This window comes from Callithrix jacchus, chromosome 5, assembly GCF_049354715.1.
Source record: "Callithrix jacchus isolate 240 chromosome 5, calJac240_pri, whole genome shotgun sequence".
In the NCBI taxonomy this organism is placed as follows: Eukaryota; Metazoa; Chordata; class Mammalia; order Primates; family Cebidae; genus Callithrix; species Callithrix jacchus.
In genome coordinates this window covers 37,784,657-37,803,806 of record NC_133506.1, presented here as the reverse complement: position 1 = coordinate 37,803,806, position 19,150 = coordinate 37,784,657, and the positions used below count along the sequence as shown (strand labels likewise).

At 42.0% G+C, this 19,150-nt stretch overlaps 1 protein-coding gene across 21 annotated transcripts in view; it reads left to right on the top strand.

The window, feature by feature from the left end:
• PTPRT (protein tyrosine phosphatase receptor type T) overlaps positions 1-19,150 on the top strand; it is a 1,160,468-nt gene that overhangs the window by 758,325 nt on the left and 382,993 nt on the right. For all 21 annotated transcript variants that reach the window (XM_078371705.1, XM_008995950.5, XM_035302876.3 and 18 more), the window contains exon 9: positions 506-615. In XM_078371705.1, the coding sequence (XP_078227831.1) occupies positions 506-615 (110 nt within the window). The remainder of the gene's footprint in view (positions 1-505; positions 616-19,150) is intronic.

Genomic DNA, 19,150 nt, shown 5'->3' with positions numbered 1-19,150 from the left:
GCTCAGTCTGCAGGTGAAAAGCCTGATCAGCCTTCTGAAAGTGGGTCAGCATAGGCTGGGTGTGGTGGCTCATACCTGTAATCCCAGCAATTCGGGAGGCTGTGGCAGGTGGATCAGTTGAGGTCAGGAGTTCAAGACCAGCCTGGCCAACATGGTGAAACCCTGTCTCAAAAAAAAAAGAAAAAGAAAAAGAAAACGAGTCAGGAAACTATGGCCTGTGGGTCAAATCCAGCCCAATGCCTGTTTTTATAAATAAAGTTTTATTGGCACACCACCATACCCATTCATTTATGAATTATCTGTAGTCAATTTTGTGCTAAAATGACAGAGTTGAAGAGTTATGACAGAGTTCAGTAGTTATGATAGAGAATGTACGGCCCATCAGACCTAAAGTATTTCCTATCTGGTTCTTTATAGAAACGTTGTCAACCCCTATTCTAGGTCAGTGGTGCTGCAGAAATAATGTGGAAGATGACATCAGGTTAATAACTTTTCCATTCTGTAGTTCCAGGAGCTGTTCCTCTAGAATCCATCCAAGGGGGGCCTTTTGAGGAGAAGATCTACATCCAGTGGAAACCTCCCAATGAGACCAATGGGGTCATCACGCTCTATGAGGTAAGGCGGTCCCTTGCGCTGCATCCGTTGGCTTAGCTTTATTCAATTCCCTTCAGCCTGAGGTTGGTGAATACTCATTCTGCTGAAGGTATAAAGGTGAGCGAGATGCGACTTATCAAAAGGTTTCCGATGGTACATTGGGGTGCAAACACAATGTCACACAGTGGAACTGTCTTGGTAGCCTGAAGGATGAAGAAATTTGTACATATGCATTGAGGTGACTAGGGTGACAACTGCCCTCATCCACAAAGGAGTCAAAACCCAGGGAATCAGATTGTTCTTACATAGAAGAGAAGGCCCAGGCCTGGCAAACAGTAGTGAACGTTCGTCTGGGAAACTAAAACACCTACATGGTGCTCTCTCTTCCTATAGCATTCCCTTCGGTTTGAAAATCCCAAGGTTATTCTCTGCAGCAGAGGCACAGGATTCTTGAGATTTAAACTGTTCTGTGCCCAAGGCATATTTTGTCAACCCAGATGATGGGATCCAAAGACTCCCTTCCAAGCATTAGTGGGACCTTACCATATCAGAGATGAACGAGAACCTACTCAGGCAGGAATGTACCCATCCAGAAAACTTGTAAAAATAAGACAAACGATGTAAAAGTTTATTGCAAAACAAAACAAAACATCCCCAACAAAGCTGATGGAGCTAGGATTCAAGAACTGGGATAGGAGTAGGATCGCGTCTTCTCTTACCCCTTGTATTCTTACACAACATAATATTACAACACTAGATCAAATGGAAACATAGCAATGCACAGGGAAGGGCATGGATGCCGAAGCTGAAATGATGTAGCCCAGTGTTCTAGTAGCTCCACCTTCTCACAAGTTACCTTTGGCAGCTTCCCCCTCTCTCTAAGCCTCATTTTTCTCATCTGTAAAATGGAGGTGGACGTCGTCTTCAGGCTTTCCCTAGGGAGTCTGAGAGGGAAGAAAGACACAGTCATCCCAGACTGACACATGAACCACAGGCCCAGGCAGAGGCTTAAGCCACTGAGTGCTCATGCAGGAACCTGTGTGTGTGGGGAGTGGGCTTGGCAGAAGAATATTGTTGCTATAAGGAAAGGTGAACTCAGGGGAGGAAAGTCAAGGAGTGTTTGATGAAGGAAAAGTACTCAGGATTAATCTAACAGACCCATGAGCTCTCTAGAGAGACGTAGAAGGTCCTGAGAACTCTCTGAGAGAGAAGATTATCCAACATGTACAAGCTGCTTGAGAAAACATCTTGTCTCACTAAAACTGGCATTCCTCTGAAGGAGAGCTAACATCTCCCTCTTAGAAACTGCAGGGAGCTTGGTGCGGCTCTCAGGATGAGCACATGGAAGGAGGAAACAGACATCCATCCCCACCATCACTTATGAACTTTCTCAGGCCACATGCTTTGGAGAAGCTTTCTTCCTGGGGAGTACCCTGAGAGGAGGACCGGTACTTGTATACTGATATACCTTGCCTAGGACATTTCCAAAACCTTATTGGGAAAGAGAGGGACTGGAAATTTAACTCAAACAAAATCCAGTCACTTCAAATATACATGCTATTCTTTGTGAAGCAGAGACCCCAATCACACACACACACACACACACACACACACACACACACATACACATACACACACACACATACACACACACACATACACATACACACACACACACACACACACACACACATATTTAAAGGAAATAAAAATCTGTTGTGCCTGGCAAACTTTTGTTTGTAAAGCAGAACGAAAGGACCCGTGATTTGGGAAGTTAAGTTACTCGGTGCGGTTATGTAAAAGATGCTCTGTGCCAGATGTTCAAGACTTTTGGAATTCACAGGCCAGTGGCATTTAAAAAGGTTTGGGGCACTAACCTAGGGTACTTTTAACATCTTTTATTTATATCATTTCATAAAAGACGTAATTCCAAAAATATAGAAAGAATATAATTTCAGAATAAAAGGCCATCCTTCAAATTGAGTAAATTTAGGGTTTTTTACTAGTTCATGACAATCACCTTATTTTTTCTAATTTTGCCTTGGATTGATGGCAACTTTGTTATGGAAAAGCCCTGATCCTTGTACGTACCTGCATTTGGAAACCACTAGTCTGGGGCCATGTTGCAGGTGGAGTCGCATCTCTGCACAGATTATTCCTTGAGAGGAATATACTGTTTTCTCTAGTAGAATATGCATTAGACTGGATTAGAAATATGGTGATTACCATTCTGTGATAAGAAGAAAGAGAGGGAGAGCAAGGGTGCAAACACAGCTGTGAGTTAGACTCTGTGTTTGAGCAGAATCTCCTGCAATTGAGGCATTATTATATAATGCACACTCTAAAGCCCCACGCACAAAGGTGGGTACAGATTAGAACAGAATGTCCTTCATACTTCTGTGTGAACCCACTGCCTTGTGCATTTTCAGAGACCAGATGCCAGCGATGTTGGCATTTCCGTGGATTCTACGGGAGGCAGCTATGATGAAAGATAACTTGAAGTAGCTTCTTGGCTGTGACTTAGGCTATAACTGTAGAGAACCAGGACCAGAGTATTGTGGCTGGTTGACTTGTTTGTAAGTATTTCAGGCTACTTTTGGGGAATATGCCAAAATGCTTGAGGGATGCTGTAACGGGAGCTAAGAAGGTTGTAGATTTAGGTCATTATTGTGAGCATAAACATGAGTGTGCTCATGTGTATCACAAGCTTGTGAGGCCCAAGAAAATAAGAATGGTGACTTTTGAGCCCATAGCCTAGATCTGAATCCCAGCTCTGATATTTATTTGCTCTGTGACCTTGAGTACATCAAGTGGCCTCTCAGAACCTTAAGTCTTTCATAAGAAAAATCAAGATAATAATAAAATGACCTTATACAATTACTGTGAGGATCCAATTAAATACATGTTTTGCTCAGTGTTTGGCATTTAGAAATAACATTATAAATGTTAGCTGTTATCATTACATAGAAGGGAGGAAATTGAGGGTAGAGAGTTAAAATGAAAAGACCAAGGTCATGCTACCCAGATGCCAAATCCAGAACTCCTAAATGCAGGTACAGGTGTCTTGCCCCTTGCTGCAACTTAGCGTGGTCCGTAGACCAGCGGTATCAGCATGACCTGGGAACTAGTTAGAAATTTAGCATCTCAGGCCTCTCTAGTTTAACATGATCCTCGGGTGATTCCTATGGGCGTTACAGTTTGAGAAGCACTGTTCCGGAAAACACTATTCTTTAGAAACTTTTGGCAATTGATGGAAGAGTATGTTCTCTTGAGTGGCGAGATGAGAAGTACCTGATTCTCTGGTCTCAACCCAATCCAGCCCCAGATAGTAAACAAGAGACCTTGCTTTTAAAAACATGTATAACAAAGCATGTGTTTATGAAGCAATTTCCAAATTTAATTAGATGAAACCAATTTGATTTTTAAAATTAGGTTCTAGTTGTAATTTCAAGAGAGAAATTCATAAATTACAAATTACCCTCTTCTGGCCTCAAAAAAGAATATTCTATTGCAAAGAAAAATAGGATAATACAAATGGAAGAGAAATTCAAGATTGTCTGTGGCCCCCTATATACAACCTTAGACTCAGCAAAGTTAAAAGCAAAAGAAATAAAAAGGGAGAGAGAGGAGGGAAGTTTCATTATTATAACTATGTTATTGTTAAATATAGCAGTTCCAAGTGATTAAGATTAAATTTCATTATGCACAAGTCCAAATCACAGCCTCTGCATCCATCCTTGGACAATTCTGCACCCAAAATGTGAGTGGTTTTAAGTCCCGTTTTGTCTCCAGTCTTCAGTTCTCTTTCTAATATGAAGGTGTCAGACTGTTCTAGGCTTCAACTGAGTAAGAATGAAGGGAAGAGTAAATCTGTGTCACACCCACAAAATTCAAGATTCTACCTCATTTTGGAGTTGCTTTACTATTTAATTCTTGCCTTTAAGCCAGCCATAGTCTCTGAAGGTGAAGCAATGATGACACATGAATAAAAACAGCTAATGCAAAGGCCCTGGGGTGGACATACTTTGGCATGTCTTTAAAATATAATAAAAAGGAGACCAGAGTGAATGGGGCTTCCTGAGCACAGAGGACAGTGATGAGACCATGTCGGGGAATGGGTGGGTAGGGCCAGGAATGTCAGGACTCCTAGAGCTTGCATTTTATCCTGAAAGGAATGGAAAGCCCTCGGAGGGTTCTACACAGAGGAATGAAAGAATCCAATTTATATTCTTAAAAAATCACCCAGCAGTTGTGTGGATGAGAGATGGTAGGCACACAAGTATCTTGGAGACAACTGGAAAATGCACCAGGAGACAAGGACATTTCTGTCATCTGTGATATTGAGATGAATTGGTTATTAGAAGACCTTGTATTTTGGGCAGAAGATGTGAAAGCTTTGTTATAGCTACCTCTTTTTTTTTTTTTTTTGAGATGGAGTCTTGCTCTGTTACCAGAGCAAGGCCAGAGTGCAGTGGCGTGATCTCAGCTCACTGCAACCACCAACTCCCTAGTTGAAGCAATTCTCCTGCCTCAGCCTCCTGAGTAGCTGGGATTACAGGTATGTGCCACCATACCCAGCTAATTTTTGCAATTTTAGCAGAGACGGAGTTTCACCATATTGGCCAGGATGGTCTCGATCTCCTGACCTCGTGATCTGCCCGCCTCAGCCTCCCAAAGTGCTAGAATTACAGGCATGAGCCACTGCCCCTGGCCTACAGCTGCCTCTTCACTGCTGCTAACCCAGCTTTGACGTCCTCTTTTTAGTTATGATGTCTTAACTTGATGAGCTCCCTGGAGCCATGGACCCTTAGATCCTGGGCCCACTTTTGTGGGTGTCTCACCATGACCCTTATACCACTCCAGGGCTGTGAAACAGTCTCATTCTGCAGCAGCCTCAAACTCTCTCTCTGTCCACTAAAAAGGGAGCTCAGAATCCTCATCAGAGCCCACTAGTTCCAGCCTCATCTGAGCTGCAGCAGGAAGTATTAAGATGAATTAGACTATGGCCTCAAATCTTTGGGGATTTGCACTTTATTGGGAGATGCAGAATGTACTTCTATGATCATTCCTCTAACAGAGTGACAGATCGTCCGTGCAGCACCAAAGGCTTTGTGTACACAAACTATCAGCCTTAACATCACTTGGGTGCATGTTAGAGATGCAGAATCTCAGGCCCCAGCCTGGACCCACTGAATCAGAGTCTTCTTAACAAGATCCCCAGATGATTCCTGTGTACATTAAAGCATAAAAAGCACTGGTTCAAGAGACATTCTCAAATCTCACAATCTTGATCTGCGTAAGAGGGTGGTAGAGGTGGTAAGGGAATATCAACTGGTCTAGAAATCTCTGCTTGATGAAAACATTGCAATCATTGCATGAATAATGTGATCATTTAATGAACTAAGGAATATTCCTGCTCACCTGAGGTCCAAACTGCTGAGTATTTACATCAGGAATATGGAAATCATGATATCTGCATGGACTCTTCCAGAACCCTGCCTTTGGGTTTGATTAAGGCATCAGGGTTCCCTAATCAGGGTGTGGACATGCAAAAGGATGGTATGGCCTCATTCTGTCTCAACTCTTGGGAAAAACCGTAACTCCAGGAACACAGACCACTGAAATTGCAGACAGGCACTTAGAGTCACAAGGAGGTCACCAAGGGAAGCAATCCAACCAAACAGTTGTCTAAAAACCCTTCAATAAAATCATTCAGAGACAAGCTGTTCAGAGTTCATGGAAAACAGTAATCAATATGTGTCTCAATTCAATTAATTGTTCCCGTCTTCATCCAAAAATAAAAATCACAGTGTGAGGGAATTGGGCCAGAAGATGTTACACTTGCAACTGGGTTAACGAAGTGTGAAAATATTTAAAATTCAGACATATGAAGCCTCCCAGTAAGCCTTTCTGTTTAGCAGTCAAAATCACCAAGTTTCTAATTACAGTGTATAAATCTGAGAAGCTTAAAGGGAATGAGAAGACCCTAATGAGGCGGGAATGGGTGTCTTGATTATGCTAGAGTTGATTGGCATTTATCTTACAAGCTATTCTAGGTGCCTGGCATTGAGAGTTAAATAAAACAGACTTTGCCTCAATAAAACAAGGCGGCATTCCTGCATGAGAGCGCCTTTAAAAGGTACAAGAGGTCAGAGGGTTTGTCAATATTTTTTCAGCACACAGATGGTTGGATTCAATCTGAACAAAAAGCACCGGCCCCAGGAATCAACAAGCCATCAGAGTGCATTACAAGGAGGCTGGAGTGTCTTCCAAGACAGGAGTTCTGAACAGGATGAAAGCCAACACAGACACTGAAGGAGGGAGGCGACCAGCTGGGTGGATAAGCTCACGAGGAAGCTCTGAAACACAGAGGCCCAGAGACGGTTCCCGTCTCTGTCTGGATAAATGAGCACACCTCCTCCCAACCTTGAGGTTTGCTGCTCCGACCACTGAGGGACTCACTGACCCCAGCCTTGCTCATGGCTCTGGTCCACAGAGGAGGAGTGGGGAGAATGGGTTGTGGTCCAGATGGGCAGGAGGCAGTCTAGGCAAGAGGAAATCAGCTGGATGGTGACTGATTCAGCCCAAAGCAAGAATTTGCATAATTCAAACTGGATCTACGTTAATTAGGACACACGATTTGCATAATGCAGGCCGTTATTGAGTATAATTCGAGCCAGGCTGGTAACGAAGAAAAAAGCTCTTGTTTCTTCTAAATTGTTCAAGCCAGAAATGTGAGCGTCATCCATTGCCCCCAGCAGCCACACAGTTAATCCACCAGAAAGTTTGATTATTTCTCTTGCCAAAATAGACATGGGTCAGGCCACATGGCCCCATCTCCACTGCCACATCCTGTTCTGAACACTCATCAGATGCCTGAAGCATTTCAGTTCCTCCCTGCCCACCCGCTTCCACACGTCACCTGTTCCACACATCCACACTACAGCCAGGCAGAGCATCTTAAGAGGTAAACCTGATCCTGTTCTTCCTCTGCTTTGGCTTCATCTTAACATCTAGGCACTGAATGATCTGGCCCTGCCTGCCTCTCTAACTTCACCTGCTGCTCCTCTTCCCATTGCTTACTGTGGTCCAGCTCCTGTAGCCTCCTGGCATTTCCCAAGCTCACCTGGGTCCCGGCAGCCCTTGCCACTCTGCACTCGTTTTGTTTGTGTACTTCAGTATCACCCAGCCCCGCAACAGACTTGAAGCCTCGTGAGGGGGATCCTGTGTTAGTGGATTTTATGTGTTGACTTGGACCACAGTTTGGTAGATGGGTGGTCAAACCATACTTTGGATGGTTTTGTGAAGGTAATTTTGAATGAGATTGATATTTACATGGGTGGACTTTGAACAAAGCAGATTGCTACTCATCATATGGATTGGGCTTCATGCCATCAGCTGAAGGTCTGAATAGATCAACAAACTTGAGTTCTCCTGAGTAAAAGGGAATTCCCCAGCTGATGACTTTCTGATTCCAACTGCAACATCAGCTTTCCCCTGGTTCTCCAGCCTGACAGCCTTTGGTCTTAAAATAACTAATACAGGCTGTATTTATTTTTGCCTTTCAGTGTGTCCCAGGACCTGAAATAGTAGCTTTCACACAGTATGTACTTGATAAATATTCTTTGGATAAATGTATGGATTTGAGCTTTATCTTAGCAAGGGGTAATGATGATTATTTTTGTCTAGTTAATTTAGTTGTTCTCAAGCCAGGCTGAAGAATAGAATCACACCTTGAGATACCTTCTGCTCAATTTTGCTGTGAAGCTAAAACTGCTCTAAAAAATAAAGTCTATTTTGGCCAGGTGTAGTGGCTCATACCTGTAATCCCAGCACCTTGGGAGGCCGAGGCGGGTAGATCACAAGGTCAAGAGATCGAGACCATCCTGGTCAGCATGGTGATGCCTCATCTATACTAAATTATGAAAATTAGCTGGGCATAATGGTACACGTCTGTAGTTTCACCTACTCAGGAGGGTGAGACAGGAGAATTGCTTGAACCCGGGAGGCAGAGGCTGCAGGGAACCAAGATCGCATTACTGTACTCCAGCCTGGCAATAGAGTGAGACTCTATCTCAAAATAAAATAATTAAATTAAATTAAGTTTATTTTTTAAAATCATACCTTGAGAGCTTGAAACAATGTGAAACAATGTACAGATAAATAAATAGGCAGCTAGATACCTGAATGAATTCAGGGGTTGCTGGCTGGGCTTTATTACAGTCCAAATAAATTAGAATTTCTAGGTGAGGAGGCTCCGTCCATGTGCTGTGTTTGTTTATTGTTTCTAAGTTCCTTGAGAATTCTCAGAAACATCCACGGTTTGGAAGAAGCATTGCATGAAATGAATCCAATCAGTCTCCTCTGTTATGTAGTCCTGGCTAAATATCTGCTCAATAAACACAGTCGTGATCCTGGCTTCACCTATCTTCACTCTCACTCTGCCAGACTCCACCTCTATCTGATGTTACACTACAGCCAACTCACTCATGCACAGGCAGACGCTAAGATTTTAAAGGATTGTATTTGGAAACATTTGTCTTTCTTTCCACAAGGTTGCTAAACATTGTGTGGAGTAATTGAAGACACATAGGGAGGTATCATTCTGTCAATATCCCTTTGTATGCTACTAATGGCATCTTGCAACTGATGCCAGAGCGCACTACAGACCTTCCCTTGCAAATCTTTTTCCCTCTCCTGAATAGTAGAAGTCAGTTGTGTTGTGTTTTCTTGTGAGATTAAAAAAGACATGCACACACACAAAACTTAATAGATTTGCCCAGAGGCCTTCCCTAAATCTTCAAAGTCAGGGCCCTGGGATGTCTAGGAGCCATTTTTATCTAGCCCACGGCTCATCACTCAACCTCCATAGGATGTTTCCCTTCCAGAAACTTGAAAAATGCAGGCATCCCAGTTAGATGCCATATACAGGTCATTTGGGCTGACAGGGAACCTGACAGTTGTTTCAGTAGAAACAGCTCTGGTTGAAAAGAATGATTTCTGGCACTCTGAGTCTGGAAGGAAAAGAAGTTGCGTTCTGATGTGAATGAGTTACATTTATGTACATGGGCCCATTAGAGCTGCTGGTCATCCCCTTGTGGTATATTAGGATTGCCTCTATATTTGCCTTGGGGTGTTTCTTCTTTTCTATTACAACACAAGTATTTGTGATGGAGCCGGGTAACTTGACAGTGAAAATCAGCAGATGCATAGCACTTGTTACCTAAGAACAGCAAATCATGTTCTCCTGCCAGTAAGGTTTTCACAGTAAACATTAATCATTCAGTTTAGCTGTAGAGAACAATAAAGGCTGCTGCATGAAAAATATTCCTGCAGTGCATACATGTGAATAAGAATGCTTGTCTCGGCATGTGTGTGTATGAGCTTTTGTTTTTGTGAATTTATGTAGTTGTACACTGGCTCATGTATACACGCATGTAATTGTATGTGTATTGGCATTTCTTTGTGAAGCTTTGATCCTTTGCTGTATCCATTTTTCCAACTTCATCCTTAGGATTGCTCTGTTCATTCAAGAGTTAACTGCAAGAGGTATCAGAGACACAGGGCTATGTCTGTTTTCTCCTAGACCAGAGGGGCCCCTGGTCACCCATATCCATGCCATAGTAACATCAGGGGAGAAACTTCCTTTCACTTTAGTGGGCTTCTGGCTGCTTAACATGAACTTCTGCCATAATTTGTCTCCAGAGTTTTGCTAAAGAAAAATTTTAGATTAAAAAAATCTCCAGGTTGAATATAATCCTATGCATTTACAGTCGTCCAAGGGGAGAGAAGGGAAAAAAATGAAGAGTGAGCTCTGCATTCAGCATGATGTGAGCTCTCTTCATGTTTCTTATCTGGGAGGGAAACTGCATTTTGATGCACTGCATGTGCACCCAGAAGCCTTTATATGGTATCCTCCTGCATATGTGGCCACATGGCTAGAGATGGAACTCTCTGGCTGCTATGGTCCTTTCAATAAAATGTGCCCAGAGGCAGTGTTTAAGTTGTGAAGTGTCTCTTTAAACATCACAGACTGTTCTCTTTTCATCTCAGATGTTTTACCATGTTACCTCTGTTGGAATTCTGCCTGGGCTGGGCAATGCAGCATGAATGTGCTGCTTTTAACTGGCTCTTTCGCTTCTGTTTTGGTCAAAACAAATGAAGAGTGTTTGCATATTTTCATCTATCATCAGGACATTTGGAACCTCTCTTCTGAAGTCTCTGGAGGCTGGAATTCAAATTTGTGATTCATTGCTTATCTTCTCATTAGCTCAGGAAGATAGCACGTGGCTTTTCTCTCCTCACCTTAAGTCAATGGGCATTTTTTCTTTTGACTACTTTTTCTTACTCTTTACCAAGAGAAAAGTAATTCCTTAAAACTGACACCCAAGTATGAGATCTTGGTCTGCCTCATTAAGGTTTCAATACATACATACACACTTACATACATACATATATACCAGGTCTCCAGGTTCTTCAAAATGGCAAAAAAAAGGTCACTGCTTTATTGTTCTGTTTTATTTTATGTACATTTTTAATGTATGTGTATCACCGCATGTCAAATAGTGGGTTGTGCAAACAGGAAATTTAAGATTGACCTTTGGTTAACCACTGCCAAGTGTAGTTGAAATAGTTTCTTTCCCAAACTAGGCCTCAGTTTCCACATTTATAGCTTAGGAGGATTGGACCAGGGAGATTCAAAAAGCTTTCTGCTCTGAACTATCACTTGGGTGCCCAAAATGAGATTAATCTCACTCCTTGTTTCATGAAACTCTTTCCATATTGGTCTGTGCACAGATCTCTTTTCTATTTATTTTTTTATTTGTTTTTCAGTAACACACCAACTAAAAGACAACCAGAATGTTGGAAACATCTAACATTTACCTATGATCTATGTAAGCACATCTATATCTACTCACTCACATGTCCCCATCCCATCTTCCTGACTCCTCCACTCTTCCGAATCTTGTATATACTTCCTGTATATTTCATACAGGTTTGCTACTTGTATGAATTCCTTACAAGCATATTGTTTTATTAGTGTTTTAACTTTCATAGATGATTTTAAGTTGTGTATAAACTTTTGGGCCATTTTTATTCCATATTGTATTGCAAATGTTCATCCCCTTGGATGAGTGCAGCTGTGGTCCATTCATCTTAACTGCTGTCTAATACTCCACTGCATGAAGATATTACAAAACTTTCACCCAGGATTCTTTCATAGACATTGGGGTTGTTTCTAGAACATTGCCTTTATCAACAGTGATGAAATGAGCATCCTTGTACATACCTTCTCCTGTATATGTGCAAGGTTTTCTCTTGAATTCCTACCTAGAAATTAGGCCATATGGTAAATGAATGTTAAACTCTACAAAAACATTCCAAACTTTTTCCCAAACTGATTGCACTAATGCCAGCACATTAGGAGTGCCAATGATTTCAAACTCTCTCCAACATGTGGTGTTGTCCAGATTCTTCCCTTTAACAGTTAAATAAATGTAAAATGGCATCTTGTCTTGCTTCGTAGTCCCTCAATTATTAATAAGGTTGAATATTGTATTTCATTTTCTGTGGTATATTTATTTTGCCTACTTTTCTACTGGGTTATCTTTCCTTTATTGATATGTATTAGTTTTAAAATACACTTTCTGTAATATTTTGCCAGTTGCAAATGTAATTTGCGGGTTTTAATTCTAAGGTATCTTTTCAAAACAAAAGTCCCTAATTATAGACAATTTTATCAGTCTTTGTTTATATTATTAACACATTTTGTGTCCTTAAGAAATTTTTCCCTAAACCAAGGTGAGATAGATGATTCCCTATATTTCTACTAAAAGTTGCATAGTTTTGCTCCTGAAATTTAAGTTCTTGATCTATCTGCAATTAATTTTTGCATAGGGGGAGAGATGGCATGAAAAATTCATTTTTTTCTTACGTTGATAAACAGTTTACCCAAGTCCTTTTAATAGTTTCTTCTTCCCTGCTCCATCAGGCCATATCTGACTTACTCCAAAATTTCTTATATGCACAAATTTTTTTTGAGCTGTCTATTCCACTGGCCCCTCCATGCACCGTAACCATGCACAGTCATATTTATTTCAGCTTCACAGTGTCCTGGTCTCTGGTAGAGAAGATTCCTCCTCCTCATACTTCTTCAGCAATGTCTTGGTTATTCTTGCCGTTGGCTCTTTCATTTTAGTATCTACTTATCAAGTTTAATGAAAACATCTGTTGTTGTTTTTATTAGAATCGCCTTATATGTATAGAACGGTATGTGGGTAATTGACATCTTTATGATATTCAATCTCTGTATATTTATTTAGGTTTTCTTTAATGTCTCTCATAGTTTTATTACCTAACTTTTAGAGCTATTGCATTTCACATAAAATTTAAACTGCTACCTTGGGTCTGATAGACTCCCACCTTCCATTCTCTTTTTTTCCTCTGGTCTCACTGGCCTTCTTTTTTTTGTTTTTGAGATGGAGCCCACTCTGTCGCCAGGCTGGAGTGCAGTGGCATGATCTCAGCTCACCTCAACTTCCATCTCCCAGGTTCAAGCGATTCTCCTGCCTCAGCTTCCCAAGTAGCTGAGATGATAGGCACATGCCACCACACCCAGCTATGTTTTTTGTATTTTGGAGACAGGGTTTCACCATGTTGACTAGGATGATCTCGATCTCTTGACCTCATGATCTGCCCTCCTTGACCTTCCAAAGTGCTGGGATTACAGGCATGAGCCACTGCACCTGGCCTCACTGGCCTTCTTTTACTGTCTTCCATCATGCCAGGGGACCCTGTCTAAGGCCTATTGCATGCAGAGTTCCTAATTGCCAGAAAGCTCTTCCACTTCCTCTTCCTTGGCCAACTCATTCTCCTACTACGGGTATCGATGTGAATGCTAACACCTCAGAAGGGCCCTGCCTAATAGCCTCCATTTAGGACTTTGCCCACTCACCACTGTCTCTACTATTGCTTCCCATTTTTTAATAACATGGATCACAGTTCATTATTATTACTTATTTCTTTGTAGATGTGCATCCTTATATTGTAAGTGCCAAGGGTTATACATTTATAAACAAAGGCACTTACAATATAGGGATACACATTTACAAGCAAGTATGTGTGTATAAACACACACACACATTCATATATATATATATATGTACACACACATAGCTCATCTCTGGAAAGAACTCAGTGCCTTACACAGTACCTGAAATACAGTCGGCTCTCTAATTTGGTGGTGCTTTTTCTCTTTCCTTTTTGTTTTATTTTCTTTTTACTTTTTTTTTTAAGTTTTCTCTTTTTCTTTGAGATGGAATCTCACTCTGTCACCCATGCTGGAGTGCAGTGATGCAATCTCAGCTTACTGCAACCCCCACCTCCTGGGTTCAAGCAATTCTCAGGCTTCAGCCTCCCAAGTAGCTGGAATTACAGATGCATGCACTGCACCTGGCTAGTTTTTTGTATTTTCAATAGAGACAGGGTTTTGCCACGTTGGCATGGCTGGTCTCAGACTCCTGACCTCAATGATCCGCCTGCCTCGGCCTTCCAAAGTGCTGGGATTACAGGCATGAGCCTGGCTTCTTTTTCTTTTTCTAATGAAGATTGGAGAGGTTCCCTTGATGGCTTGGGTAGAGCAACAGGAGTAACTCTTAGCTTCCACTAGTCCATATATATGACCTTACAGGACCATCCAAAATCATAAGATTATGTCCCATGTCCTATAATATTCTCTAATAGACTACATGAGGTTCCGGTGACCACTGAGTTTATTCTTACCTCATAGAATTCATTTGCTAAAGTGTGAACTTGTCAAGGTTAAAGATCTGTATTCACAGGTATATCCCCAGTGCCTAGAACAAAACCTGGCACAAAGTAGATGCTCAATAAATATTTGTTTAATATATTAAAATGCATTCCAAATGAGTCAAGGTTAAGGCAATAGCTGTAAGAGATATTTAAATATCGACATCCCTGTCATTGCTTGATTTTTTTAAAGAATTTAGTCTTTGTTAAATGTTGGAGACATCATAACAACATTACCAAGTGTTAGAAAAATAGGGAGTAGAAATACCACATGAGCCATCTTCATGTGGGTTTACTTTTTTCTCATTCTTGTGCATTTGCAACAGCTTTGACGTGGTTATGGCGACATTTTTGTTCTAACTTTCACTGTGCCCAACATATTCTCGTTTCCATGTAATCTATTCGACTATCCTGTTTAATGGCTCTCTGTTTCCCTGAACATATGGACCATACTTTACTTTCAAATCCATTTATTTGGGATGTGTTGATTGATCTTACTAGAATGTTAGATACAATTTTGGAGGTATGATAAGAGTGAACTCCTTAAGCAGCTTGTGAGGAGAGTGTGAATTTCTGCTTTCCTTTTCCCTCGCAATAGATTTTTCCGTAGCAGCCAGTGGCATTCACATGCGTTTAATTGATCGTAGAACTGTGGTCTAAATAATAGCTCTCTCTGTTCAATAGACATGGATCTCATGGAGGAGAGCCAAACAATGCATGCACATTTGGATGGGATCCATAAACTTGAGGTTAGAAGTGGTGGTCCTATTTTCCTCCTTGTTTTAAAACTTGGATTTCAGTTCACTTATTTCTTAGCAGAGGGAGATGAATATAGGGCACGTGCGTGCCCCTCTCCTCCCTAATACCATTCCCAGGATGGACATCAAGAACCAGTCAGGGGATGCTCTTCCACTGAACTCCAGCATGGCCTCAGAATCCTTCTCATGATGACACAGCACTGCAGTTGGTCATTTCCAATGGAACGGGATGAGCCTGCAAGGTGCAGTCTGCCTGCTGTCTCTGGCCTCTTCTCAGAAGGTTGACAGGTGGCTGGGTGAAGCTCTGCATTCACTCATCAGTTTGTCCTACAGAATCTGTCTTTATGGTCATTTGGTAATTTCTGGGTTTTGTTTTACCTGCAGTCTAAGCATGTTTCAGTTTCCGATCCTTTTCACAACAGTTGTAATCCTAGTGGACTATGTTGCAGAATCTGCAGGGACGTCAGCGTTATGGACCAACAAGAAGATAAAGCAGATGGTGTGAGGTTCTGGGGAAGCTTCCCACACACTACATCCCCCGTCGGCAGCTGGGTTTCCAGTTGCCAGTAGATTTTTTAAGAGTCTGGACAAGTCAGTGTCAGAGTCGAATCCATCTCATGACTGGACTCAACATGGTGAGTCAAGAGTGTTAACAGAAAAGCCAAATGTCACAGAATATTTTAAAGAGGTTTATTCTGAGCCAATATGAGTGATCATGGCCTGGGCAAAACAATCGTAAGAGATCCTGAGAAACTGTGCCCAAGATAGTCAGATTACAGTTTGGTTTTATACATTTTAGGGTGGCAAGATTTACAGGCAAAGACATAAATCAGTTCATGGAAGGTGTATATTAGTTTGGCCCCAAATGGTGGGATATCCTGAAGTGAGGACTTACATGTTATAGGTGGATTCAGAGATTATTTCATTTGTAATTGGTTAAAGGAGGAAGGCTCTGTCTAAAACTTGGAATCAGCAGAAAGGAATGTTTTCAGTTAAGTTAAAGATGCCGTGCAGCAGGATTGATGGCCTGCAGGTGTGACTTAACCCTCGCCTTGCATGGCTTTAGGCCTTGCTTATAATTTGGTATTGTAATGCCACAAAGAGTCTGTTTTATTGGTCTGTTTTGACATTAATGCTGGTCCAATGTACCTAAAATTTCAGAAGAGAGGGTATGTAATAAGGTGTGACTTCTTTTCCCCCATGGCCAAGAACTCTGGTTTTCAGGTTTCTCTGGGGTCTCCTTGGCCAAGAAGGTGTTCGTCCGTTCAGTTGGTTGGGAGCTTATGATTTTATTTTTAGTTTACAAAATTACCAAAGGTATTGGAGGTGAAAACAAGCAGCAGGCTCAGCTCCCTGAGGATCAGCCTAGTTACAGCAAGACCCTACCCTGTGTGTGGAGGTGCAGAGAATGTGTCATGACCCTTGCAAGCAAGTTTGTTTCAGCAACCTCCGAGGAAGGGCTGTGTTAGGCACGCTGGTGTCTTGATGTTCCCCAGGCTCCTGGGTGTCAAGCCTTACATGAGGCTTAGACTGAGATTATTTAGGAGAACATGGGGAAAGTGGGAACTGAGAATGGATTAGGTATCTCCCTTCTCTCATAGCTGTTTTGTCTCTTAACAAGATAGAGTTAGTTCTACTCTCTCCAATCCTATGAGGCATGCTCCTGAAGACTAGGTCTTCACTCCCAGCAGCAGCCATGCTGTCAGCTGTGATACCTAAAGGCCCTCTGCGTCCTTTCCCACTTGCTGTATAAATGTTCTATCTGCTGTTCTGAGAGGCAGTTTTTTTGTGATGCTTACCTGTGTTACTGCTTAGAAAAAGAGACCAGTACTATAGAAGCCTTCTTGAAAAAGGTACCAGAGGTGGGAGAGTCTATATTAGAGCAAGTCATCTTGAGAGTCTTCATAACCCAAGGGCAGAACCACAGGAAGACAAGGCCGTGTGCGGAGGTCGCAAGATTTTTGTAGAAACTTCCCTTAAAGATCTCGTATGTACAATAGGCTCCTGCTCTTCCCACCAACAAGTGCATTCTGTCATCTTAGGCTTTCTTGGTGAGTTTGTATAACAATATTACAGATGCTTGGATATCAGAGAAACAGGTCACCAATAATCTCCTCTTCTACCACAATGCTTACGTTGCCTTGCATTTTTATCTTTGTTAATATGCACATATCTTTTACCTAACTATAATTACATAAAATTTGCTATTGTAATTTTTCATTAGGTGTTTAATCATAATCATGGTGCCTTTATAGCACCATGGAAACAGCTTATCTTTCTTAATGACTGCATAATTGTCCATTGAGTATGTATATTATAATTTTCTTATTGATTCCTCTTTTTTTATATATTTGATAACACTCTGATAAACTTCATGTTTATGGTGTCCTGGTGGAAAGAAGTGACATTCAGATTAGATTGAGCTGGATTCAAATCCGGGATCTAACTTTGCCTAGATGGCCGACCTTGAGGCAAATTAAGCTCTGAAACGGAACGATCTTATTGGCTTAATTAAATAGAATTGTGTGTTGGGGAAACAATATTAAGCCCACAATTTAGTAATATTATAAGAATTAGAGATGTACTATAGTCCTAGCTGTCCAGTAGCCGTTTAAGGTCAAAGTTAGTTTTCTTTCTCCTCTGTTCAGGGTATCTGTATAGTAGACACTCCCACTCCCACCGCACACACAAACATGGAATTACCAGGTTGAATGGAATGAATACTTTTGTAATTCTTGCTGCCTATTGCCAAATTGCAGTGCAAACAGATCTTACCTGTGTGAGTGTGTGTTTTGAGTACTGTGTTGAGTTTTTATGGCAATCACCATGTCTGGGAAGAAGGCCTTTGGCAGCCCACTAGAGATTTATGTCAGCTTTCATGATACTCTCAGAGCAGGCTGATGTGTGAAAAGCTTATCATGCATGTTGGCACCTCCATTTCCACTCTCCAAGGACATGCTGGAGACACTCTTGCCTCATCAACTCCTGTTCACTCCCTTTCCCCTTTGCCCTTCAATAACAAGTAGAGTGTCTCATCCACAGTAATCTCCCAGAGGGTCCTGGAAGCCCCATGGGAACTCTGAATTGAAGGACTCACAGCCAGGTTTCTGCAGGGCCTGCCACCAACTTTATGATACATCAGCAGTAATGCCCTTCCACTGCCTCTGTTAGCTTACCTGACTAAGAAGAGGTGAAGCAATTGGCGTTTCAAGCTGAACCTCTCTGTGTTCTTCGGTTAGCAGCATCCCCTGGGAGCTCATTAGAAATGTACTATCTCTGTCCCCACCCGGGTCTGCCGAGTCAGGGTCTGCACTGTTATAAGATTCCCAGGTTGTCGCTGTGCACATTGAAGTTCAGCAAGTCCAGTACTGAGTTGTCTGCAGGCCAAGTTTTCCATCATGCCAGGAACAGATGCTGGAGCCTCAGTTTTGGTACCGGTCTCTCCTGGAACCGTGCTCTTACTACAGCAGGACGTCCCGACCCTGCAGTGAAATTCCTCCCCTTGCCCAGTTGTTATGTCTGTGGACCATGCTGACCTATCTCATGGGTCAGGGTCAGAACAACCAACATTTCCCTTCCTGAAGTGACCAAAATTGTTTTGCTAAACTGCAGATTATACCAGTCACTGTACCATTTAAAATCCTTATAAATCCCAACAGCCCTGAGGATAAAACCTAATGTCCTGTTTAACTTGGCTGACAGTTTCCTCCATGGGGCACTCAGTCCTTGCGGGCTTGCCCAGTGCTCTCTCTTGCTTTTCCATCTGCACTCTGAAATCCACAGGCTTTACAGTACAGCTACGTTACCCTCCCCTTGCTATCTGTTCCCTCTTCCTCCTTTCTTGCATCCTCAGCACCCTGCTCAAGGGTTCTCTGTCCCTCTGCACCACCTGGATGAGGGGTTCCTACTTGTTATTTATTGCCCGGTACAGTGATTGTGTATTTCTACATCTGTCTACAAGTTGGCTCAGAGTTCGCAGACTTCTCCAA